This window comes from Galeopterus variegatus, unplaced genomic scaffold (genome assembly GCF_000696425.1).
Source record: "Galeopterus variegatus unplaced genomic scaffold, G_variegatus-3.0.2 Scaffold4872, whole genome shotgun sequence".
NCBI lineage: Eukaryota > Metazoa > Chordata > Mammalia > Dermoptera > Cynocephalidae > Galeopterus > Galeopterus variegatus.
In genome coordinates this window covers 87,868-113,989 of record NW_007730983.1, presented here as the reverse complement: position 1 = coordinate 113,989, position 26,122 = coordinate 87,868, and the positions used below count along the sequence as shown (strand labels likewise).

The 26,122-nt window shown below is 35.1% G+C and overlaps 1 protein-coding gene across 1 annotated transcript in view; it reads right to left on the bottom strand.

Annotated features, from left to right (window-relative positions):
- ESCO1 (establishment of sister chromatid cohesion N-acetyltransferase 1) overlaps positions 1–26,122 on the bottom strand; it is a 37,924-nt gene that overhangs the window by 3,864 nt on the left and 7,938 nt on the right. Inside the window, exons 3-7 of the mRNA XM_008588518.1 lie at positions 25,142–25,293; positions 20,724–20,855; positions 6,593–6,682; positions 3,863–4,006; positions 1,878–2,065 (exon numbers count right to left, since the gene is read on the bottom strand). Coding sequence (XP_008586740.1) covers positions 1,878–2,065; positions 3,863–4,006; positions 6,593–6,682; positions 20,724–20,855; positions 25,142–25,293 — 706 coding nt within the window. The remainder of the gene's footprint in view (positions 1–1,877; positions 2,066–3,862; positions 4,007–6,592; positions 6,683–20,723; positions 20,856–25,141; positions 25,294–26,122) is intronic.

Here is a 26,122-nt window from a genome sequence, read left to right as displayed (position 1 = left end):
AAAACAGTCACAAAAGGTTTTATGTTGTAGGATTCCATTTATATGCAACATTCAGAATAGGTGAATCCACTGAGATGGAAAGAAAATTGGTCATTGCTGGGACTGGGGACAAGGAGGAAATGGGGATTCACTGCTAATGGGGATGGTTTTTTTTGTGGCGCAGGGGATGGAAGTGTCTTGAAATTAGATAGTGGTGGTGGTTGCATAGCCTTCTGAATAAACTAAAACCTACTTAACGATAAACTTTAAAAAGATGAATTTTATGGCATATAATTATACCTTAATAAAGCTATTATTAAAATTTTAAAAAAACATTTAGAAAGTATATTGCCTACTAGTAAAATCTTCATGTTGTAACCTTAACAAGGAATGCTGGACTCTAATAACAGGAAGACATACTATATAGGAAGAAATAGTAAATGAAAAAAGTAGAAACTGTGTTTCAACAAGCTTATATAGGCAATTTCACTATTACAAAGAACAAACACCACTACTATACTGTTTTTTGTTGTTGTTGTTTTTAATAAACTAGAACCATCTTATAGGTATCACAAGATTTAAAGAAGAGGCAATAACCCTCAGTTAGGACTACGATTTGATCAGTTAATTTTCCATATTAGTTCTGGAAGAGCTAAAAACAGACCTGACTCTTGTCATAAAAAGGGTGGACAGATCTGAACCCTTCTGGATCATTACTAATTGATAAAATAAGGGGAACAGATCAGATATACATTAAGATGCTGAGATTCTTAGAACAACAACAGATTATTTTGAAAGCTATATTCACAGATAACAACAGTACACAAGAATTCTATGAATAAACAAAAATAGACTGACCTAAAAACCTTTTTTGAATGATTAATTTTAACTTCCATTAATCCTTTATCAAAGATGCTTTACAGAACAAAAAACAAAACATACGATTTTTGTCTGAGTCTCCCCTCGATATCTTTTTTTTTTTTTTTTCCTTTTTGTCTTTTTTCGTGTCCGGCAACGGATCGCAACCCTCAGTGTCGCGCCCGCACCGGACCGGGACCGGCAACGGGATCGCAACCCTCAGTGTTGCTCCCACACCTCGCTCAGCCAGTGAGCAGGAACCGGTCTGTATGTGGGATCCGAACCCTCAGCGGGAGCGCCACCGCGCTCCCAAGCGGCGCACTGTAGCAGTGCACCACTGGGCCGGCCCTCCCCTCGATATCTTTGATAAACGATCAAGTGACAAAAGAAGAAAACCTGGGTGGGCTGGCCATGGGAGCGCCACCGCGCTCCCAAGCGGCGCACTGTAGCAGTGCGCCACTGGGCCGGCCCTCCCCTCGATATCTTTGATAAACGATCAAGTGACAAAAGAAGAAAACCTGGGTGGGCTGGCCATTTAATTCAGTTGGTTAGAGTGTGGTGCTGATAATGCAAGGTCCAGGGTTCAATCCCTGTACCAGCTAGCCACCAGAAAAAAAAAAAAAAGAAGAAAAACTAATAAGAGACTAACATAGTTTACAAATAATATTCTTAAATTCAGACAAATTTCTCTAAAAGCTAAACTCCCAAGAAACTTTCTACATTTCTTTAGTTATGTTTAAAATTCTCCAGCATCGAACACAGCTTGAAATAAGTGGGTTATTTTGACCTAACACCATTAGTTACAAATAAATAAGTCAAAATGGTTTAATAATATTTAACCTACAGTGCTTTCTTCCTCCTCAGATTAACTTCACTTAAAAAGTACTAACAGATCCAATACACTGATAATCATGCAAAATTTATAATTAATACAAATTAAGGTTATACACTTATGATTAATTAAATGTCAATCTTTATACTAAAACTCTGCTTAAATCCTAACCTACTAAAAATGATTTGAAGTATTACATTCAAGTTACCTTAGGCATTCAATCATGCGAGAAGCAATTTTCTTCCGACGCATCATGCTGAATACCCATATTCGACTGATCCCACAGATTGCAGGCTCTGGCAATGTTGAGCAGCACCAGGCTTTCTGCCTTTCAAATCTGACTTTTTCTTCCTCTGATCTGATAACTGGAAGTTTTTCTTCTATAACTCTGTAGCCCTACCGGTGTCAAAGTTGGGGGAAATTTTTAAAGTGAAACTATTAATTAGCAATCATTTAGTATTGATCTTGTTGATGAGGTCACTACATTTGTCTGGCTTCTTAACAAACTATGGGGACCATTCTCACTTTTAGGAAACACACTAACCTGTATCTACATTCTGTTCTAATTCACTTACTTGTTATGTAACCATGAGAGGAAGTCATTTAATTTCTATAAACTTTGGGTTCCTCACTCATAAATTGGGCATATCTATCATGTCTCATTTTGAGATTAAATAAGGCAATATACACAAGGCATTTTGCCATCGTGAGAGGCCCATAACTGGAACTGAATGTTAGTTCTCTCCACCTCCCGCAATCTAAGGACCAGGAAACGTACATGTTAAGGTATCAGCAATAATAACTATTCCTGTGGTTGCTGCCATAGTTCTAAGGTTCACAGCTGTGTAAAAACTAGGAATAGGGATGGCAGAGAAATCAAGAAATTAGAAAGGCCCTTTCCCCACACCCAGATCTCTTTAAAAAAAAAAAAAAAAGTACTTTAAAAAATGTAAATCTCCTCTACCAGTCTAATCGCCAAAAAAGACATGACCAGACTTCTGATGGGACAGGGTATAAAACTTAAGCAATAAGACAACACTATTAATATTTAACAAAAACAACCCAAACAAACATTATATATTTATCTTCTAGTTTAAACACTGCTATAAGTCATTTTTGGAATTAGGTGGAATAGAAATTTAAAAACACAACAATTTAATTTGAGTAAAATTAACTCAATCACAGTATGGCAAAATTCTGAGTTATTTTAAAGCAACTATTTAAACCAATTTTGTTATTACAGCAAGAATCATAAGAACTACACAATTTCAGGCTGAATTGTTAAACATGTAGCTTAACATACAGAAATAAATTCATGTAGACTTGTTTTGATTTTTACTTTATTAGAAAGTTTTATGGTAAAGCATACATTTGAAGGCACCTATAACTGTGCTAAAAAATACCAACTGAACAGAGACACATACAATGTACTGAATTCATAAGGGAGAATTCAGCTAAAAAAAAAAAAAAAACAGAATTAAAGTATGCCTCAAAGTGAGCATAATTAGGGAGACCAGAAACTTCTGTTGTCTTAGGTTGGTCTCAATTACTACATAACACTCATAATGTGAACACATCCTTTACTGTGATTCTATCATTTGTTTTTTGTACAATTTGGCTCCTAACCACATGCCAACTACTCACCTAGAGCTTAGTCAAAGAAGTGATCTATTCTAGAGGTGGGCAAACCTTCTATAAATGCCCAGATAGTAAGTATTTTAGGCACTGCAGCCTAAAATTGCAACTACTATATTGCAACTACTTAACCCTGCCTTTGCAGTATGAAAGCAGTCATAAACAAATGTGCAAGCATATGGGTATGGCTGTTACAAGAAAATTTTAGTTATAAAAACGAGCTGGTTTTTGCCTGCTATAGAGTTTGCCTACCCTTGATTTATTCTAGTGCTGGAGGGACTAATTGAGAAAGACATTATATTAATATTCAATACGGAAACTTACTGAAGAAACTTCAACAGTACTTTTGATTCTACAGAGTTTTTATCTATCTGGAGAAACTGATTCCCATACAAGATACAACTTCACTATGGTAAAGAATCATACACGGAATTTTTAAATTCATACTCTTCCTTATACAAAATATAGACAAATTTATTAGGATTATGTTATTCAAGATTACACAGTAAACTCACTCAACACCAAACTACTAATGAGTACTCTTTGAAAACCACTTACCCACTGGATATGTTCTGCAATTAGGCAGCCAACTACTTTTTTGTCATTAGAAATAAAGAGAAGTGTTTTAGTTCTGGAATAGCACATTAGTGGAGCCTGTTGGAAACCTAAATCGTTATCAACCATCTCTCTAATCTCGTCAACCTGCCAAATAAAGCACAGTAATGTTTTTTAACAATGAAAAGGCATTTTTATATATAACACCATACTATTTCAGTTCAATAAGTTCAGTACATCATTCCAAGCAGGACATCTTCTAAAGAGTTCTTTTGATTGACTATACTGATCAGTAACTGGTTTTAAGTCCTATGGACCACTTTGCAAAATGACAGAACTGGAAAGTGATGCCAAGCCCAGCAGCCTAGGGAACAAGAAGGGTGAGAGCTCCTACAATAGGTTAATAAGAACATTAAGGCTTCCAATTAGAAGCATCACAGACTTGCAAATTGGAGAGAACTTCGCTGGAATCCTAGCTAGGCAAGTCACTTTTCTTCCCGAGCCTTAATCAGCACTTGTACTCTCATCAGTAAAATAGAAGTGAGGACAGAAGAAAGAAACTTATGTTACTTCCTATCAACCATTTATGGGCCAGACATTATGCAAAGCATTTTACAAATATTATCTCATTTAAATCCAACATCTCTTGGAGATTTATGGCTCCTCACTTTACATATGGAAGAAATAAAATTCAAAAGTTAAGTTATTTTCCCATGTCAGATATTAGACATCTAGTAAATCAAGGAGCAGGGATTTGAATCCAAAATGTTAATATGGCATCAAACTGTGCTTCTTCCAGTTTACCTCCTAGAACTAGTCAAGGTCAAATTTTATAAGCACTCAAAGTAAGAATTTTGCAGTCACTTGAACACTAGTTCCTTCCCAGTGAAAAATACAGCAAATATTCAGTGCAATAAACATTCATTTGTGTTACTAATTTTAAAATGCAAATAATCCCTAAGAGCCTTAAGCACTCTTACCTCTGGCATGCAGAATGCCATGCTGCACATCCCCTATTCAGTGATGAAAACTCAAGTCCTCCTAATCCTGAGACAGTATCCTACAATACAACTCCTGATTCAGTTCCTAAGGGCAAGTGACCCACAATTCACTAGATTTTAATTTTTAACCTATTAGGGGTTATTAACTAGTAAAATACTGAATTGTAGGTTACCAAGATTTTGCCCTGAGAAACTAAAATGAGGAAACTAACATTTACTGAGGATTCTTAGTAAGAAAAATCTGGCTACCACATATAGTAGTGTAGTAAAGCTCCCACTGTGCGTGTCCAAATGATTATATAGTTGGAATTTCCAAAATTCCATAATTTAATTTTCATGTAGTCAATCACTGATCCAACTTTAATTCAACAGTATTTATTTTGGTGCAAAGATTAATGTCTCAAATACAAGACAGGTTGGGCATGTTTATGTGTCATTCTAAATGCTACTGTCTATACTGTTAGGCAGTGGTAGTACAAGGGAGTATTTGGATATCTGGGATTGTCCAGTCAGATGTGCAGGGCATCTGAAAAGTTAGGAACCACAGGATAAACAAATTTTGGAACTGCAGGATAAACATATTTTAACATTATAGAATGTATGCACCTATTATTTGAAAATGTAGCTAAGTGTTTTCTGTCAGCCTCCTTTTCAGGTGAAGTATTCCTAAATTTTCTAAAGAGGCACAGGATAAACAAATTTTGGAACTGCAGGATAAACATATTTTAACATTATAGAATGTATGCATCTATTATTTGAAAATGTAGCTAAGTGTTTTCTGTCAGCCTCCTTTTCAGGTGAAGTATTCCTAAATTTTCTAAAGAGGCCCAACTGTCAACCTAAGTAAACTATTTTCCATGTGTTTACAGACATTCTGGACACATTCTAGTGTAATTATTCAAGTTTTTCAGGTAAACAGTTGGACTCATTGCTTATGTTATGAGGTACTTCTGCTGAAAAAGCATCCAGAGGTTAAAGAAAAACATACTGAGTATAAATATATTATTTGGTTCCTGACTTTTAAGATACACTACCAGAGTACTTCAAAAAGTTCATGGACTCTTGTCATCTTTTAATTCTATTTTTTCATGAACTTTTTGAAGTGCCCCTGTGACAAAACGGCTCCAGACTTCATTCTCTCTCTGGTTCATTTCTCAACACAGTAAACTCTCTGAATCCTCAAAGTATGGAACTCTAAGTTGGACTAAGACCTGGCTCACACTAGATAAGAGGAACTTTTCTTTATCTTTCTACATTGTATTTCTAAGTCCAGATACATCTTTTTTTCTCTTAAAAATATTATATGATTACTTCACATTTAATTTCAGATTTATTATGACCTACTGCTAAATCCCCTGCTGTGATAAGCTTTTACTTAGAAATTTATTATTAGAGTAAAACTTCACATTTTATTAATTTTAGTTTTCTAAGTTATTATGACTCAACTTTTAGTTTTAATTCTACTTCTTGAAATCACTTACTTGGCATTCTATTTTATCACTCAAATTATTAGTAATACTGGACAGTAATCAATTCATTTAAAATTCATTTCACATATTCTGGACACACTACAAAGTTTGGCATAATTTTTCAATTGGGTTATATTCTTTAAATGCTTGTTTCTTTTCTTCAGAATTGGTGTTTAAATGTACTATGCCAGCAATGTGTTATACTCTTAAAGTTCACTGTAAAATAATTATTCATTCTATGTGAAATTTCACTAGAAATATACCTTTTTCAGGGCATACTTTGGGTCTTCAGGAAGAACCATTATAATCCTACCATCAGGGTATTCAGCCAGAATTCGTTCCTTTTTCCAGCCCTAGACATAAAAAAAGAACAAAATTTATATATCATATTTTATTCATCATATCCTCATACAAGAGGAAAGGTACATCAATTTGTCTAAAAATTGCAAACATGAAAAAATATATGCTCATTAATGTTTAACTAATAAGGCATGATAAATCAGCTATTTTGTTAAGCATACAGTAGCTACAATGCAAGCTAATTTCTCTCTACTACTCATTCAGGTATATCTAGTACCACAAAAATATTTCTAATTTATCATCTCCCATTTTAAATTAATTTCAAAATCACACATCAAAAGCAAGCCCCTTAAAGTCAGTGATTCCCAGAACCTAAAGGGTAATTCTCCCAGATTCTTGCTCTTAGATTTCTTTGGAACATGGTTACCTCCACAAACAAACACTCATAGTTTTATGTCTGGCATGCCAAAGACCTCCAGGAGGTTTTAAATGAACTGATTTGCATGCAGTAGCCCAGTATGAAAGGAATAGTTTTTATTCTTATTGATCACAACTACCAAAGCCACAAGAAGGAGACTATAAAAAATATAACTACCTTCTAAGAATCTAATAGGGAAGGAGAGGCTACGTTGTGTGTATCTGAAGTTAAACATACTCAAAAAAAGAGAGGTAATAAACTCTTCTTCAGATCCACACTCGTGGTGATTAATGAGCAGAACCTGCATGAAAAAAAAAACAAAACAAAAGCCACTTAAATCTAGTAAGATGGGACTGAACCATAGGTTAAAACTAGGAGCTTTGAAGTTCAAAATAAGTGCAGAAGGAATGAGCTTAACTATTTGTTCCATTTGTCTTACCCAACCAACTTTAGGTAAAAAGGCCTTTGTAGAAACAATTCGTACTTCTGTTAGAGAAAACCATCATCTTTTTTCCTGATATCTGTTTCTTGTAAGAACACAAAAGCTCAATGAAACCAAGAAAAAGGCAACTATTTATATATATATAAAAAAAATATATATATATATATATATATCATGACAAGTCTAAGAAGCAGTTGGTTTTCTTAATCTTGAATGGGTTTTTTGGGGGGAAGCAGAATCTTAGAGACAAGAATTCTAGTAACAAGCTGGGTATATGTAACAATTTAGATTAAAATATTTAAAATCCAAAATTTGTTTACAAAGTAGAACATCTAAAGAAAAAATAAAATTTAGGTGATTAAAAAACTAAATCTGCATCATATGCAGATCTAAATAGGGGTAAACAATTTTTAAAAGGCATAAAAGATATCATCTCTTTGAAAACAAATTTATATTAATGTGACTTTTAGAAAAAGCTTTTTTTTTTTTTTTCCTTTTTGTCTTTTTTCGTGACCGGCTACAGATCGCAACCCTCAGTGTCGCGCCCGTACCGGACCGGGACCGGCAACGGGATCGCAACCCTCGGTGTTGCTCCCGCACCGCGCTCAGCCAGTGAGCGGCCGGTCTGTATGTGGGATCTGAACCCTCGGCGGGAGTGCCACCGTGCTTCCCAAGCGGCGCACTGTAGCAGTGCGCCACCGGGCCAGCCCTAGAAAAAGCTTTTAAATGAACCTATTTTCCATAAAATGAAAATGGAGACTTTCCACTTAATTAAAAAAAATCAAACTAGGGCCGACCCTGTGGCTCACTCGGGTGAGTGCGGCGCTGGGAGCACAGCAGTGCTAGGAGTGCCGAGGCCGCGGGTTCAGATCCTATATTGGGATGGCAGGTGCGCTCACTGGCTGAGCGCACTTCGGGCGACACCAAGCCTAGGGTCACGATCCCCTTACCGGTCACAAAAAAAAAAAAAAAAAATCAAACTACAAATTCAATGAAGAACTAGAAATTTGAGTAAGCTCAAGTTTTAAGAAAGCCATACTTCCTGAACTGAATTATCTGAAGACAATTCCATAAAGAATTTTCCTATTGTCTTTAAAAACACTAATACTGGCCTAATGTCATTATATTGCATCATAGGCATTAAACAAATTATTTTGCTTTATTAACTTTTTAGTACAAAACTTTACCTTGAAACAACTTGAGACTTGCATGTTCATGCAGAAAATTATGTCACAATTGAATCTGATATAGATATTGTTTTAAATATTTTTTTTCATACGAAATAAATGCCTTTACATCTAAGAAGCATAAATTGTGATAGGCAGAGTTACTATTACTTAGGTTTCTAATGTTCATGAAGGCAGAATATTTTAGTGAAAACTTTTTTTTTTTTGTCCTTTTTGAGACCAGCTGCACCGCGCTCAGCCAGTGAGCGCTGTGAGAGCACTGGTCATCCCTATATAGGATCCGAACCCGCAGCGGGAGCGCCACCGCGCTCCCAGCGCCGCATCCTGAGTACGCCACAGGCTCGGCCCTTAGTGAAAACGTTTTAATAGTTCGGGAGTAAACATTCAGGATTTAGATGCTTGCTCCTGGTAGTTACTAGATTTATGGCCTTGGAAAAAATCACTAGAACTCTGATTCTGTTTCCCAATCTAAGCAATCTATGAAATGGCCGTCATCACCTCCATCACTTGGTAGTTAAGAAGGTTGTATTTAAGATGACTGCTCGCAAAGAGAAGCCACTCAGTAACTCTTAGTAACTTCCATTTTTCCTTCCTACTGGTATCAAACTAAGATCAATGCACTAGTCTAACAAAATACAGCCAATCAATAAAAGATCCCCAAATTTAAATATAACAAATTCAAATTATGGACAAGCAAACATGAAAGAACCAACTTGGCTAATGTCTGTCAAATAGCATACTCAAGACATTTATATGCCTCAACTGCAGTTAATGCTTTGCTGGTCTCAACAACCCCATGACCTCCTGACTTTAAAGAAATTTAGAGAAGATGAACTCCATCAGCTGCTTGAAACTAAGAGATGGAGGATGCAGGGAAGGATGCATGCAATCTAGAGGAATAATCAGATAGCCACAACCTTTGGTAAAGATATAAATTCCAATGCAGTGCATTTACAGTTCTCACCTTTAGCTGTAACATGTTACACATACCCTTCTAGCAGGCAGTATTTTCCAAAACTTAGATTTTCTAAATTCACCTATCTGGCTGCTAAAAAACAAAGTTTTATATTCCAAATTTATATTTCTAATAGCAAGTAATGATTATTCTTTTCTCCTTGATGTTGTAGTTACTCTAAACTTTAGAGTTCCAAGAAAAAGAAATTTCTCCTCTTTTCCCATCAAAAAAAGATCCGAACTAAAAACAAAATACACTGGGTGATCAACACACTGATGTATACAACTGTCAAAATTCATCAACCAAACACTTAAGATCTTAAGCATTTAATTGTAATTTTACCCCCATTTTAAAAGTTTATACTAATCACTTTCATAAAAGGTTGAATGAGAAAACACATTTGAAAGAATACCCGAAGAAATAAAACTGATGATTATCTTTAAGTAAATCATCAACAAATATTGCAAGGAAAAGAGAAAGGGGGAGAACCTTTAGATTAAAAGAGACTTAAGAGATATACCAAACAATAAAATTTATGAACCTTAATTCAAACGAATAAACAGCATAGAGAATTATGAGATATTTGGGAAGCTCTGAATCCCATGGAATATTTAATATTAAAGAATTAGTTTGTTCTTTAAAGGTGTGCTTATATTCTTTAAAGCATCTTTATGTTTAGAAAAAGAGTAATCATCATCATTTAGAAATACCTACTAAAATGATAATGTTAGGCCTGGGTTTACTTCAAAATAACTGAGAAGGTTGAATGAAAGACGACTGTCCATGAATTGATAATTGTTGAAGGTGGGTGACAGACACATGAGAGTTCATTACTCTGGGTGTGTGTGTGGGGGGGGGAGTGTTGAGCATCCCTCATATGAAAATCTGAAATCCAAAATGCTCCAATGAGTATTTCCTTTGAGCGTAATATTGATGCTTAAAAAATTTCAGGTCTTAGAGCATTTCAGATTTTTAGGAACACTCTTCTACAATATTTAAATGAATGAATTGAAGCTGAAACTTCCTAAAAACTTTACTCCTCCAGTAAAACTATCCGTTTTGGTAAATCCTATATATTAGGACCAATTCTCTTTGATCCAGGATTGATAAAGATGTTGGGATCTGCAGCTTTAGGATGACTGGACCATCAAGATCTAGAAATGAGACATACTATAGAGACCATAAGCTCCAAAAGGACTAAGACTTAGTTTGACATACCACTATATCTCAAGCACCCAACACAGTGCTGAGGCAAATTAAGAATCCAATAAATATTTACTTTTGAAAGACTGGAGCATGCTCGAGTGACCAAAGCCTCTATTATGAAACCAAGAATTTAACCTTTCTGTGTGTTAGTGTCACACTCCATAAAAGAGGAATGAAAACTACTTCACTGGGTTACAGCAAGTTAAATAAGTTAATACATATAGAACACTTACAACAGTTAATTATAGCTTATAGAAACTGGAAGGGAGATAGGGGAGAGTTCAAGCAATGAGGAGTCAAATGTCATTTATAAATATTAAAGGTAACCAAAAGAACTAAACATAAAAATGTAACTAATAAAAACTGGGAGGAAAAAATACTTTGCACTTAACACACACTTACATATAGCTTGAGATACATATGCTATACATATATAGCTTGATTTATTTAGTTATGTTGGGAACACTGAAACAGACAAAAGTGCTTAAGCCCTGGAGAATGGGACTAGAGATAGGGTAGTAGAAAAAGAGGCTTTGATTTTTTATTTTACACCTTACAATACTGGTTAAATTTTCACTTACAAGTATACACATTGCTTTTATACATTTAAAAAAGACTTGAGTTGATGAATCAAAATTTGAAGGTCACCTAAATTAAATTACCTAAATTAAAATCTTCTTAAGAAAAGGAATATGAAGGGCTGGCCCATGGCTCACTCGGGAGAGTGCGGTGCTGATAACACCAAGGCCCTGGGTTCGGATCCCATATAGGGATGGCTGGTTAGCCGGTTCGCTCACTGGCTGAGCGTGGTGCTGACAACACCAAGTCAAGGGTTAAGATCCCCTTACCGGTCATCTTTTTTAAAAAAAAAAAAGAAAAGGAATATGAAAAGAAAATTTTCACCAAGTCAAGGGTTAAGATCCCCTTACCGGTCATCTTTTTAAAAAAAAAAAAAAGAAAAGGAATATGAAAAGAAAATTTTCGGCCGGCCCGGTGGCGCACTGCTATAGTGCACCGCTTGGGAGCGTGGTGGCGCTCCCGCCGAGGGTTCGGATCCCACATACAGACCAGTTCCCGCTCACTGGCTGAGCGAGGCGCAGGAGCAACACCGAGGGTTGCGATCCCGTTGCCGGTCCCGGTCCGGTACGGGGGCGACACTGAGGGTTGCGATCCATTGCCGGACACGGAAAAAGACAAAAAGGAAAAAAAAAAAAAAAGAAAATTTTCTCCACAATGGAGGTTTGAAGAACAAATGCCCTTAAAAAAGAACATGTTAAAAGAGAAGTATTTAAAGATTCTTCTTGCAGGTAATACAATGATAATATATAATAAAAGTTTTTCAATAATGCCTTTTCATAATTAAAGACCAAATGACAATGAAATATGATTTTAAAAAATTACTTTGAAGGAACTCACAATTTAGAGAAAAATGTCTATTTTTCAACAGTTATTTTCCATTCCTCAAGCATCCTGACATGTATATGTACGTATATGAATGTGTGTCTATGTATATGAATGTGTGTGTATGTATATGTGTATATGCACACTACCTTCTTTGTATTGCAAAAAAGATATTATATTGTTAACAGTTCAAAAGAACAATAACGAAGATTGTCATAGAGGGCTTTATAGTTTAGCAGTAACTGGGGTCGATTCAGTTCTATGAACTAAATTATATTGTACACACTACACATGTTGCTGAAAATATATATATATTTTCACATGCATTGCATGAAATGTTTAGCACCCCTGGCCTCTGCCCACTAAATGTCTACAATACTCTCCACATACTTCCTAATTCCCTTAATGTAAGTTATGTAACAAATGCCCCATTCCCCAACCTTGAGAATCACTGCCATAAATCAATCATTGTCTTGTTTCTTTTTGCCAGACTCTTGCTTTCCCAGTTTCCTCTGCAGGTAAGGGTGGCTACCAAGCCCACTTCTGGCGAATGAGAGAAAGGGAATTTTGCAAGTGGGCTTCTGGGAAAATGCTGTCCTTCACTCATAAAAGGAAAAAGCCACTTGAAGAAAGGACCCTTTCTAAAAGAGTACCCACCCAAACCAACATTTCTGCTTTGAATCTGAACATGGAAGTCTACTTTAAGGACCATGACATGACAACTGGGAAGCAGAAAAGTCAACACACTAAGGACAGCAGAGTGCTGAATGAGAAATAGATAGGATTCATGATGACATTATTGAACTGTTGGATGAACCAACCTGAAGACTATACACCTCCAGGCTTCCTGTCAAGAAAACAAATATGCTTATGATTTAAGCCACTGTTAGTTGGGTAGGCTGATGAGTCCTCACTTACATCAACTAAAAAGTTGCTTACTGTTGGGTATTAACTGACCCAATTCTCCCAATTGTGTCAGCTAAATGAACTTCTATTGTAATTACATCACCTAAATCTATTACTATAGAAATAATATTTCTCCTAAGACATACTTGGGTCAGACCTAATGAAAAGTCAAACGGGAGGAATTATTCCATAATTCCAGCAACCACTCTTGTTGGTATTTACACCCAAAGGAGCTAAAAACTTATGTCCACACAAAAACCTGTACACAGATGTTTATAGCAGCTTTATTCATAACTGCCAAAATGTGGAAGCAACCAAGATATCCTTCAGTAGGTGAATGGATAAACTGTGGTGCATCTAAACGGTGAAATACTATGCAGCACATGAAAAGAAATGAGGGATCTTTTTTTTTTTTTTCTTCCTTTTTGTCTTTTTTTTTTCGTGTCCGGCAACGGATCGCAACCCTCGGTGTTGCTCCCACACCTCGCTCAGCCAGTGAGCAGGAACCGGTCTGTATGTGGGATCCAAACCCTCGGCGGGAGCACCACCGCACTCCCAAGCGGCGCACTGCAGCAGTGCGCCACCGGGCCGGCCCCGAAATGAGGGATCTTTAAATGCATATTACTGAGTGAAAGAAGCCAATCTGAAATGGCTACATTCTGTATGATTCCAACTACATGACATTCTGGAAAAGGTAAAACTACAGAGACAGTAAAAAGAACAGTGGTTGCTAGGAGTTAAGCAGGGAGGGAAAAATGAATAAGCAGAGCACAGATTTTTAGGGCAGTGAAACTACTCTGTATGATACCATAATGGTGGATACTTGTCACTATACATTTGTCAAAACCTAGAATGTAGCCAAGAGTGAACCCTATTATAAACTATGGACTCTGGGTGATAATGATGTGTCAATGTAGGTTTATCAACTGTTAACAAATGTACCCCTCTGGTGATGGATGTTGCTAGTGGGGGAGGTTACGCATGTGTGGAGTAAGAGAGTATATGAGAACTCTCTACTTCCTGCTCAATTTTGTTGTGAATCTAAAAGTCTATTTAAAAAAACCAAAACAAAACCTAATGAAACCATGCACAGAAACAGGAAATTATGACCCAAGATTGAGAGGAAAAAAGTCCACAGAAACAGGTCCAGAGATGAATCAGCAGAAAATAACGTTAAAATTGCTATTTATGGGCCGGCCCGGTGGCGCACGGGAGAGTGCGCCGCTTGGGAGCGCGGCGGCGCTCCCGCTGAGGGTTCGGATCCCATGTGGAGACCGGTTCCCGCTCACTGGCTGAGCACGGTGCGGGCGCAACACTGAGGGTTGCGATCCCGTTGCCGGTCCCCGGTGCGGGCGCGACACCAAGGGTTGCGATCCCGTTGCCAGTCAGTAAAAAAGACAAAAAGGAAAAAAAAATTGCAATTTATAAGTATGTTAAAGATTTTAAAGGAAAAGATGGACAAATTGTGTGAAAAGAATTTTGGCAGAGAAATTGAAATTCTGAAAGATACACACCCTGTGATAGAAGGATTATTTTCATATATAAATACAAACTGAAGAAAAACTCCTGGTATAAGAATATTTATAATAACTTCTTACATCTTAATAAGAAAAAGGGTTAAGTTACTTTGATTATTTTTCCAAATGAAGATCAATGCCCTTTAGCAACTAAATTCAGTCAAATATAATTCTGTGTGCAAACCTAGTTAATAAACCTCTAATTGCCACAATAAATTCAAATTTGGACTGTTATACATATTTTGAACTACATTATTAATAACTGTTTTTAGTAGACTTTATTTTTTTCATTGTACATGTTTATGGGGTACAGTTTATTGTTTCAATACATGCATGTATTTCTCATGATCCAATCAAAATAGCATATCTATCATCTAAACATTTATCATTTCTTTGTGGTTATAATATTCAAGATCCTCCTTTCTGGCTATCCCAGAATATACACTACGATATTATTAGTTGTTGTCACCCTAGAGCACCAGAACTTATTCTTCCTATCTAACTGTAACTTTATAACTTTGTACCAGTCTACCAACCTTTCTCCCCCCGACCCCTTTTTCCCTGCCTCTAGTAATCACTATTCTACTCTTTTTTTTCTTTCAAATTTATTTTTCTTAATTAACCCATGATAATTGTATATATTTATGAGGTACAATATGATATCTGGGTACATTCATACTGTGTGCAATAATCATATTAGGGCACTTAATATATCCATTACCTCAAACATCTGTCACCTCTTTGTGCTGGGAACATTCAACATCATCTCCAATAGCTATTCAAAGACACAGAATTTTGTTGTTGACTGTAGTCTCCCTATATTGCTACAAAACACTAGATCTTATTCTTCCTCTCTACAATTTTGTATCTAATGACCAACACCCCCCCATTTTATTTTGCCTAAATTGTGTCAATACACACAATTGAATCCCTGTACCCCATAAGATATTTATACCATCTATTCCCAGCGATTTAAAATCAACAAATACAAGAGTTGCCAAAGCCTAGAGAATCTTCTGGTTTAATTTCATTTCTCCAGGGGATAACTCAGACTCACCACTCTTGTTCAGCGGCAGAACAAAGTTTGTTCTTTAATTCAATATATTTGTTGAGCCCCTATTAATCATTGGCAGACACTCTTTAGTATGAAAGACTATCAAAGGACTCTGCTTTGACAAAGCTGTTATTCTAGTAGGGCACAAACACAACCAACTTTCAGAGCATTATAAGAGCTAAAAAAAAAAATAAAACTAATAAAGATGCAGGTGGGGCAGCTATTTAGTACTGGGTGGTCAGGGAGGGCATCTCTGAAAGCGTGACATATTGTTAAGACCAAAATGAAAAGAGCCAGTGTGTGAAGATCTGAAAGAAAAATACTCCAGAAAAAGGTAAAGTAATAAATAAAAATACACTAAAAGTAGAATATGCTTGGAGTGTTTTAAGAACAAAAAGAGCTATATCAGCAGAGTACATCAAGTAAGGGTAAGAGTGTAAGGAGATGAGTTTAGAGAAACTAGAATATGTGAGGCCTTGATGTCATAGTAAGTACCCTGGATTTCATTCTATGTGATAGGAATTCACTGGAAAATTTTAAATAGAGGAATGTTGCAATCTGATTTGTTTTTGAAAGACTTCTGTGGACACCATGGAGAATAGACTGTAGGGAAACAAAAATGGAAGCTAGGAAACCAGTCAGGAAAGCACTGCACAGGTGGTCCAGGGAAGAAATGATACAGCCTGCTTTGGAGTGGCAGTGGTAGAAATGACAAAATTGGGAGGACTTGGGATCTATTCTGAAGGTGAGATTTTCTAAAGGATGGAGTATAACGAGTACAGTAAAAAGAAAACAAAGATTATTCTGAAGTCTTCAGCTTGAGGAAATGAGTAGATGATAGTACCATTTCTGGAATAGAGAAAGTTAGAGAAAGAATAGGTTGGAGAAATTTGATTTTGCGACTAGGTAAACTATAGGTTCTTCCTCTCTACCCCCACCCCAGAGTTTGTGAACTCTTTTTAAAAACAAAAAATGTGCTCCTTATAACATTCATACTGAAGGCATTTTTCCTCCACTATATGGGCCTCCATCCCAAAGCAAAATTACTTTCTAAGATTTGAGAGTGCAATTCCCATCCTATATTTATTCACTACAATGTTCTAGATCTGTAAGACAAAATGAAGTAGAAAAATTAAAAATCAGGGTCAGGGAATAGAAAAACAGAAACTTGGAAGCTTGAGACATAGAAAGTTTGATAATCTTTATTCCTATTCCTGTTTCTAAAGACTACTTCTCAATTCTCAACATAAGACCTTTGCTTTAAGCAGGGAAACTCAATGAAACTCAAACCTGGCTTTGAGACCCTCCTACAAATATACCTGTTGCGTACACCCCAGTGATGACAGTACAGTTCTAAAGGCCAAGGCTAATTTGCTTCAGATTGCCTTCCCATTTAAAGACTTTAAATCTCTATTCCCGCTCTACAATTCACTTCTCTTTTTCTAATACCTTTTTCTCTTTTTCCTAATCATCTTCAAAAGGAAGACAGAAAAAGTATACAGAAGCAAATTAATACGTACTCAAATTTCACATAAAAGAAATGAAAGGTGAAGCATGGTTTCCCTAAATAAAAATTTTGTTCATGTGTATCTGACTGATTGTAATTTTCTAGTCTCCATACCCACCAAAATCCTGATTCTATCAAAAAGATCTACTAATTATTCCCCACAAAGATGTTAAGCTTTCTCATGCTTTAGTTGTACTATGTTATCAATCACCGATGATTTTTTAAAATCCTATCTTAACTCTTCCCCACTGAAAGAAAGGCAGCGATACCCGGTCTGATGGTTCACCAGAGAAGTTCCATTTATTTAAAGACTGCGCGTCTATTTATAGAGAGCCACGTTCTGGGACTGGGTAGGAAGTGGACAGGGCGGTAGCTGATTGGACAGGATTGGACCGGGGTGTGTGTCCCGATTTGTGACAGGTTGGATTCTGGCGCCGGAGGGATCGCTTAAAGCGGAGAAGAACCCAAAAGGGCGCCATATTGCTAGGGAGTGTCTCCTGTAGGGTGCCCATGGGATCCCCACACCCACCTATGAAAACAAACTCCTCTTTTGATCACTCACCGCTCTACCAAAGTAATGATCACTTTTAAATTGCAAAGCTAATTTATGATTTATTTAATTAAATATTTAATATTGATTTAGTGCTTTAATAGTTACTTAAATCTTTTATTGTTAACTTTTCATTTCTTTCAGACTTTATTCCTAAACTTAAAGGCAAGAGTATATCATATAGCCCTGAAAGTAGAGCCCTCCATATAGCATTCAGTCAGATGTGAATTAATTCAAAGGAGGTAAGAATGATAAAGGAAAAGAAGGATTAAGTAAGGAGTTTTTCTGCAAAGAAGCCAAACATTATTCCTCTTCTGCATTACTGAAAGCTCAAAATACAGCTGAGTTCCTTCTTGATAGTTCCTGGCCTACCCATGTGGCTCAATGCACTAGAGGAGAACTCTTCCTGCTTTCTCTTCACATCTTTAGGAAACAGTACTTTAGTTCATGGAGGAAACTGAAGTAGTTCCTAGGACTAAATCAGAGTCCAGTCTCCCCATGAAGGATTAAGAGACTCCTTCCTAAATAGTTTCTAATAAGTCAGATAAAATTCATTTCCCCAAATGGTGTCAATGAGGCAGATTAGGGTAAAATGAAGGAAAAGAAAAGGACGTACCCACCTACTCTGCCCTACACTGAATCAATGAGCACATAAGAAATAAGGAAAAGAAAACACAAATATTTAGGTCAACCAAAAACAAGCTCTGTGAGCGTCAATTTCTACTATGACTCTATAATTTAATTATCCTAAACTTTTGAAAACAGGACTTTAGCCATTTCTAATAGTCATAAGATAATTAATCTGTTTAGGGGAAAAGCCTACCCTAAGGAAAAGGTAATTATTTTCAAAAGAATGTTTGATTTATAAAGTAAAACTCATTGTTTCTAATATATTCTATTTTTAAATAGTTTTAACTAGAACAAAACTTTATTTCCAGTTCCTGAACTTTGCCCACTTAAAATTAAATAAAGCCAGAGCACCAAATGACTTCTTTTCTAAGTGCTTCTTACCAAGAAACAAATATAACAGATAAAATTGGCATTAAATAAAATTAGATGTTTTGTCAAATACTAGTGCTTAATGTGTCTATGCAAGGCACAATATGAGGTGCCCGATAAATATTTAAATATCACAACCCAAAATCTAGAGCTATGATCACAGCAGAACATCTTTTTAAGATAGGTATGCTTTTATCCTTGCTTCATACACTGTAAAAGAACACTACAATGTTCTGGAGGAGTATCTACTTTAGAGTCTATGTATGCCTACAATTGAAAATAGCAAAAAGGATAACCTTGATGTTAGCAAAAAATAGCCAATAGCTAAACTCAATTCCTTCTCTTGGGCTTATTTCAAAAATAAATAAAATAACCTATAGCTCTGTCCCATCAAAGGGTGTGGGAGGAGGGGTCAGCTGGGGCAAAAATCAATTTTCTCTAGGTTGCTACATTGCTTTTCAGCTTTGTAAGAGAACTAAAACTTGCTTAGAAGGTGATGACTCCACCTTCTTCTAAAAACCAACTTCTCTTAGTACCTGGGAAGAGCAAAGCAGATGTTTCCTGATTGATTTCTTTACTATTCCTCTCAGAAAGTAAGAATTCTCCTTAAATTGAAAAATTAAGCATTTTAACTCTCATCTTCTTATAATTTTAAGAAACTAAATGACCACCAGAATTAAGTAAATTGAATAGAAATGGCTTGAACTAACCTCTATCAGGTTCATGTATATAAAATTAAATGAAATATTTTTGTCCCAAAAGTATTCTATAATTTAGCTACCCAATACAACTATTGTTCTTTTCAAGACACAAGGATATTAATACAGCCGAATTTAAAAAGAACTTCAAATGATAAATCAATGTCTAGCTATAGATATTTTATGTACACATACCTTATATTTCGTGAAGTGGTAGGAGGGAATGTACGTGTTGAAGTAAGTAGATGAAATAAGGAATACAAAAGATGACCAGAGCAGGAAACCCAAAAAAGAAAACCCTACCTACACTGGGTAGGTAACTAAATGAATGAAACGATGAACACAAACCCTTCAACCAAAGGTAAATATATGAATTTAACTGAGGCCAATAAAGACCTTTAAATAACCCAATATCTGGTGCCTGTATAAAGGCCTATATGATATGAATTGGTGATCTCAGTTCAGATATCCTGGAGGTCTTATTAATGTGAGTGTACAGTACTGAAGGTAACATGTATAGAATAATAAAAACAGATTCCATTTCAGATAGAGGTAAACAGAAATTACATTAAATTACTACTTTCACAAGATATCTGAAATGGTTCAGAAGTGCTAAATATCTTGCTTTTTCCAAAAACAAATATTAAGTAATACCAATTATGCCAAATATGCATTTACATTTAAAAAAAATTTTTTTATACTAAAAAACGTTTAATTTGTGGGATTTTTTTGTTGTTGGTATACTACAAATAACGAGGTCTTAAACTTCCAGAATTTTTCTTTTTTAGTTTTAAAAAGAAAAACTCTAATGATAGCAAACAGAAGATAAAGGAAATTCTCAAACCACCTATTTGGTATAATATATATCATTATCAATACCCAAATACAATGCTGTGCCAACCTATATGAATTTTTAACAGGTACATCAACAGTAAATAATTATTAAAATCAAAGGAAAATTTTAAAAGCATACTCAAATCAAGTAGTATTACTTCTTAGAAGAGGTACAATAATTACTTTAGAAAAACATAATTTAAATTAAAAATCCCACAACATAAACCAGCCAAAATAAATTAGCTGGTTTTTATGTTTGGTTGTTTTAAAATGAGCCAATATATGTACTGCATGTGCTTTGTATATATTATTGTTTCTTAAAACCAGAAATGATTTAAATTTTCAGTGACTTAAATCTGGCAACTCATCTTATTATGATTATCTGATTTTTGCATTTCAGAATTCACAAATTCCACTTACCACATATTTTACAGCACTTATAAACTGATTATGGAAAAGCAGATGCTGTGTTTCATCTTCTGGATTTGAAGCTGTGTAAAGCATTCCACAAACATTACAGGAAACTGCTCCAAACCTTTTTTGTCCCGCATCCTATTTATAAAAAACAAATGAGTTTTTTTTCTTCCCAAAAGAATTATTCCGGAACATCAGCCTCTAAGGCTATAACGTGAACATAAAGTAAGAACTGTTTAAACTATAATGAATAACATTCAATATTGATTACAAAAATTAAGATGTTAATCTTTGAAATCTACATTTAATTTTATTCATTTTAAGAGGCATTTCTATTTTGATAACCTGCTCACTTGTTCCACAGCATATGACAATTTAAAGAAACTGAGAAATATATATAACACCACAAACTTAGTCCTAAAATCCTAAATAGCAAATATTCTAAAAATGAAAACTAAATATATATTTTATATTTGCAATAATTATACTGCTAGTCTACAGGAAATAGACTCAACTTTTTAATGTCTCAAAAGTCTGTTCTCTTTTATAGTTTTCTTTTAGATAGTTTGTAGATACTAAAAAGAATATTTTGATGTTACCAGAGTCTCTTAAGAAAAGGTAAAATTAATTTTTGTCTCTTAGCTTTATATTAAATAAGCATGAAAGACTAACTACCATCATCTATACTCCACTAATTCACACTTGAGCCATAAAACAGTATGTAACTGTTTCAAAGTGTTTTCTATTCTTGTCCTTATTCAACAAGAAAATTTCAGCAATATGATCTACTTTAATAATAAACTAAGCTATCTTTAAAATTTTGTGAAAAATTAATATATAAATTATGTTTAAAACTTATATAGCTATCTTAACATTTTTTATGTAAATAAACAATGTTCCTTTGGTTTTCGCCCCCACCCCCAAAAAAGAATAATAAACTAAAAAAATATAATCCCTTTATTCTTTCTCGTCTATAATTGTGCAAATCTTAACTGAACTAATTACTGAAAAGAACGGGATCTAAGATAACAGTGTAACTAGAACTGGGGTCAAATAGCAAAGAGAAATCAAATGGCAAATAAAAGATTGTGTACAAAACTAAAAGGAAATCCTAAAGGATTCAAAGTAATGACAAAATGTCACCCAAAATTTACTTCAAGCTTTTTAAAAAAAACAAAATCTTGTAACTGTGGTAAAATATACATAACATAAATTCTACCATCTTAGCCATTTTTAAGTGTATAATTCAGTAATGTTAAGTACATTCATGTTTCGTGCTACTCCAGAACTCTCTCCATTTTGCAAAACAGAAACTCTATACCCAATAACAACTTCCCATTCTTCCCTCTTCCCCAGCAACCACCATTCTACTTTCTGTCTGAGAATCTGACTAATTTAGTATCTCATGTAAGTAGAATCATACACTATCTGTCATATCACTTAGCATAGTGCCCTAAAGTTTCATCCATGTTGTAACATGAATCAGAATTTCCTTCCTTTTTAAGGCTGAATAATATTCCACTGTATGTACACCATATTTTGTTTATCCATTCATCCATCAATGGACACCTAGCTTGCTTCCGTCATTTGGCTATTGTGAACAGTGAGCATGGATATACAAATCTCCCTCCACTGTATGTACACCATATTTTGTTTATCCATTCATCCATCAATGGACACCTAGCTTGCTTCCATCATTTGGCTACTGTGAACAGTGAGCATGGATATACAAATCTCCCTCCGAGCAGGCAGTTTTCATAGGAATGAGAAAGCATTTCTGCCTCAGTTTCCTCACTGACAAATGGGAGATAACATAGTACCTGTCTCATACTTTTCCTATAAAGCTTAAATTAGTTAATATGAGTGGACCACACATGTGTACGTTCAAAAAGTATTAGCTGACATCATTATTTTTATCATCATCATTGATTCTTGACCAGCACTATCCAACAGAAATGTGATCCACAAATGTAATTTTACATTTTCTAATAGCCATATTAAAGAATGCAGAAAGAACAGGTGAAACTAACTTTGATAACATTTTATTTAACAAAATATATCCCAAATACAATTTCAACATGTATTCAATATTTTTAAAACTATTAGTAAAATACTTTACTTTAAAAAAAAAGATGACTGGTAAGGGGATCTTAACCCTTGACTTGGTGTTGTCAACACCATGCTCTCCCAAGTGAGCCAACCGGCCACACCCATATAGGGATCCAAACCCTTGGCCTTTGTGTTACCAGCACCACAGTCTCCCAAGTGAGCCATGGGCCGGCCCCTTTACTTTTTTTTTTTCCTTTGTTTTTAATTGACACATAACTGTACATAATTATGAGGTACTGTGTGATATTTTGATACATGTATACAATGTGAAATGATAAAATAAGGATGATTAGGGCCGACCCCGTGGCTCACTCGGGAGAGTGCAGCGCTGGGAGCGTAGTGGGGCTCCCACTGCGGGTTCGGATCCTCTACAGGGATGGCAGGTGTGCTCACTGGCTGAGCGCAGTGTGGGCGACACCAAGCCAAGGGTTGCGATCCCCTTACCGGTCACAAAAGAGAAAAAAAAAAAATGAGGATGATTAGTACATTCACCACCTCAAACATTTATCATTTATTTTTGGGGGGACCACTCAAAATCCTCTTCTAGCTATTTGAAAATATGTAATAAATTGTTGTTAATTATAGTCACCCTACAATACTACAGAACACAGTAACTTATTCCTCCTATCTAGCTGTAATTTTGTATCCATTAACCAATCTCTCCTTATATCCCCCACCACCACCTTAACTTGTCTCTAGTAACCACTATTCTACTTTACTTCTATGAGATCAACTTTCTTAGCTTCCATATGAGTGAGAGCATGCGGTATTTCTCTTTCTGTGCCGTGCTTATTTACTTAACATCCTGCAAACTCATCCATGTTGCCACAAAACTTTACATTCTTTTTTTGTATTAGTCGTTGAAATGCAGTGTGTATCTTCTGTATTTATAGCATATCTCAGTTCTGATAAGAAACATTTCAAGAGTTCAACAGCCATATGTAGCTACCATACTGGACAGTACAGCTTTATTTTTTATTTTTTTATTTATTCATTATATATGTTTATGGGGTAGGTACACTTTGTTGTTTCCAGTACAGCTTTAGATTCTATTTGTTTAATCTTGATTCATTATCACACTGACTTGACAATAGAAATACTACAAAATATGATAAAAATAAGTTTTCCTCTCATTATTCCTTCTGAAAAATTTCCAGACAACTCTTACAAAGTTATTCTCTGATACTAAAGTTAGAATCCATCATCCAGTCTCAAAACTTCCTATTGATTATGTTGACTAGAACTAAATTAATGTCCTTATTATTTTGGGTTCCTTTCTTTTTTTTTTTTATATTGTCTTCACTCATTCAAATTAGTTTAACCAATGAGAATACCTCCCTCATTTCCACCTTGCCACCAAACTATAGAGTACTTATGTTCTATTTCAAATTAACTATGGTTTATCTTTGTGTAAAATGTAATTTAAAAATTATGATGTATATTATGTTGAATGTTCCCAACACAAAGAGGCAACATATGTTTGAGGTGACGGATATACTAAGTGCCCTCATAAGATCACTGCACACAGTATGAATATATATACCCAACTATCATACTGTACTTCATAAATATATGCAATTATCATGGGTCAACTAAGAAAAATAAATTAAAAAGAAAAAAAGGGAGAGAGAGAGAGAGAGAGTAAAATAGTGGTTACTAGAAGCAGGGAAAGGAGGTGAGGGGTGGGCAGATAAATGTTGGTAGATTGGTACAAAATTAGTTAGATAGGAAGAATAAGTTCTGGTGCTCTAGGGTGACAATAACTAATAATATTGTAATGTATATTTCAAGAGAGCCAGAAAAGAGGATCTTAAATGTTGTAACCATAATGAAATGATAAATGCTTAGGTAATACATATGCTAACTATTCTAACTGGATCATTATCCAATATATGCATGTATTGAAACAACAAATTGTATCTCATAAACATGTACAATGAAAAAAAATAAAAATTTTTAAAATTAAAAAAAGAAATTTGAAAAAAATTATGTATTAAGCTCCATCTTATTTTAATATTTAAATCAACTACTGAAAGAAGATGGTGATCAAATGACATATCTAAGACAGTGAACAGATGTGAAATAAAGAGTCAAAATATGTGATAAATAAAATAAAAATATATGGAAACTGAATTATTATTATTTGTTAAGAATGGACTCTATTTATATTGGGGATTTGTAATAATACCAGGAATATTTTCCATAATGAAGATTTACGATGACAAAAAGGCTCTCTGGAAAAAAGGGATGAATTTATTCTTTAACACCTTGCATAAATAGGATGCTTCAGAAAAAAGGTCAAGTTCTATACTTACTATGATCAACTGTTTTTCATCAGCTTTTTCTGTTTCTTTTAGTTTCAAGTCCTTTGGAATTGTTATCTCCAAATGGGAATTACAATTAGGCCAAGAATTATTTGGTGGTGTCTCCCTTAAAAAACAAACAAAACCTTGGTTAGTACGCCATCCTGATAACACCAAGGTCCAGAATTCAATCCCTGTACACCAGCAGCCACCAAAACAAAACCCCCAAAAAAACCCAAAACTGTTGAATGTTATTGATCCGTATCATTTCAAATCACTGGGGGTTGGGGGGTGAAGATAAATTATTTTCTATACAACACTGACAAATTTCAACTTCAAGGAGAAAAACAATAACCCTTTAAAAATAAAGGGGAAAATAAATAAATATCAATAGGAAAAAAATAGCAGAAAACAACTAATTTCCAATAAATAAACAAAAAACTGTACCACCTACTATAGTCTGAACATGTTTTAAGCTTTATGGTTTTCGCCACCCGTCACTCCAGTATGTCCGAAATACTGTTTGTTGGTAATCCAAAAGGGAAAATAAGTCAGATCTATTTAATTCTGACATTAAAAGAGAACAGAAAGCTTTTAATCTACTTAAAACACTCTTACATATTGATAATACTTAGTATTTCCAGGAGTGTGGGGAAAGGAACATTTTCAAACACTGTTGCTGGGAGTAAAAACAGGCACGACTTTGGAGTGAAATCTGGCAACGTTGTGTAAGTCTTATAGCTATGAATTTATCCTAGAGATATAGTCATGCAAGTGTGCCAAGATATAGATATTTTTTGCAGAACTTTTTTTTTTTTTTTTTGGTAAAAACAAACTATAAATAAAATGTCCTTGAAGTGAAGAACAGTTCAATAAACCATGGAACATTCACACAATGAAATCTAATGCAGATTTCATTTTAAAAAATGATTTAATTTAGGGGCCGGCCCGGTGGCGCACTGGATAGTGCGCCGCTTGGGAAGCGCGGCGGCG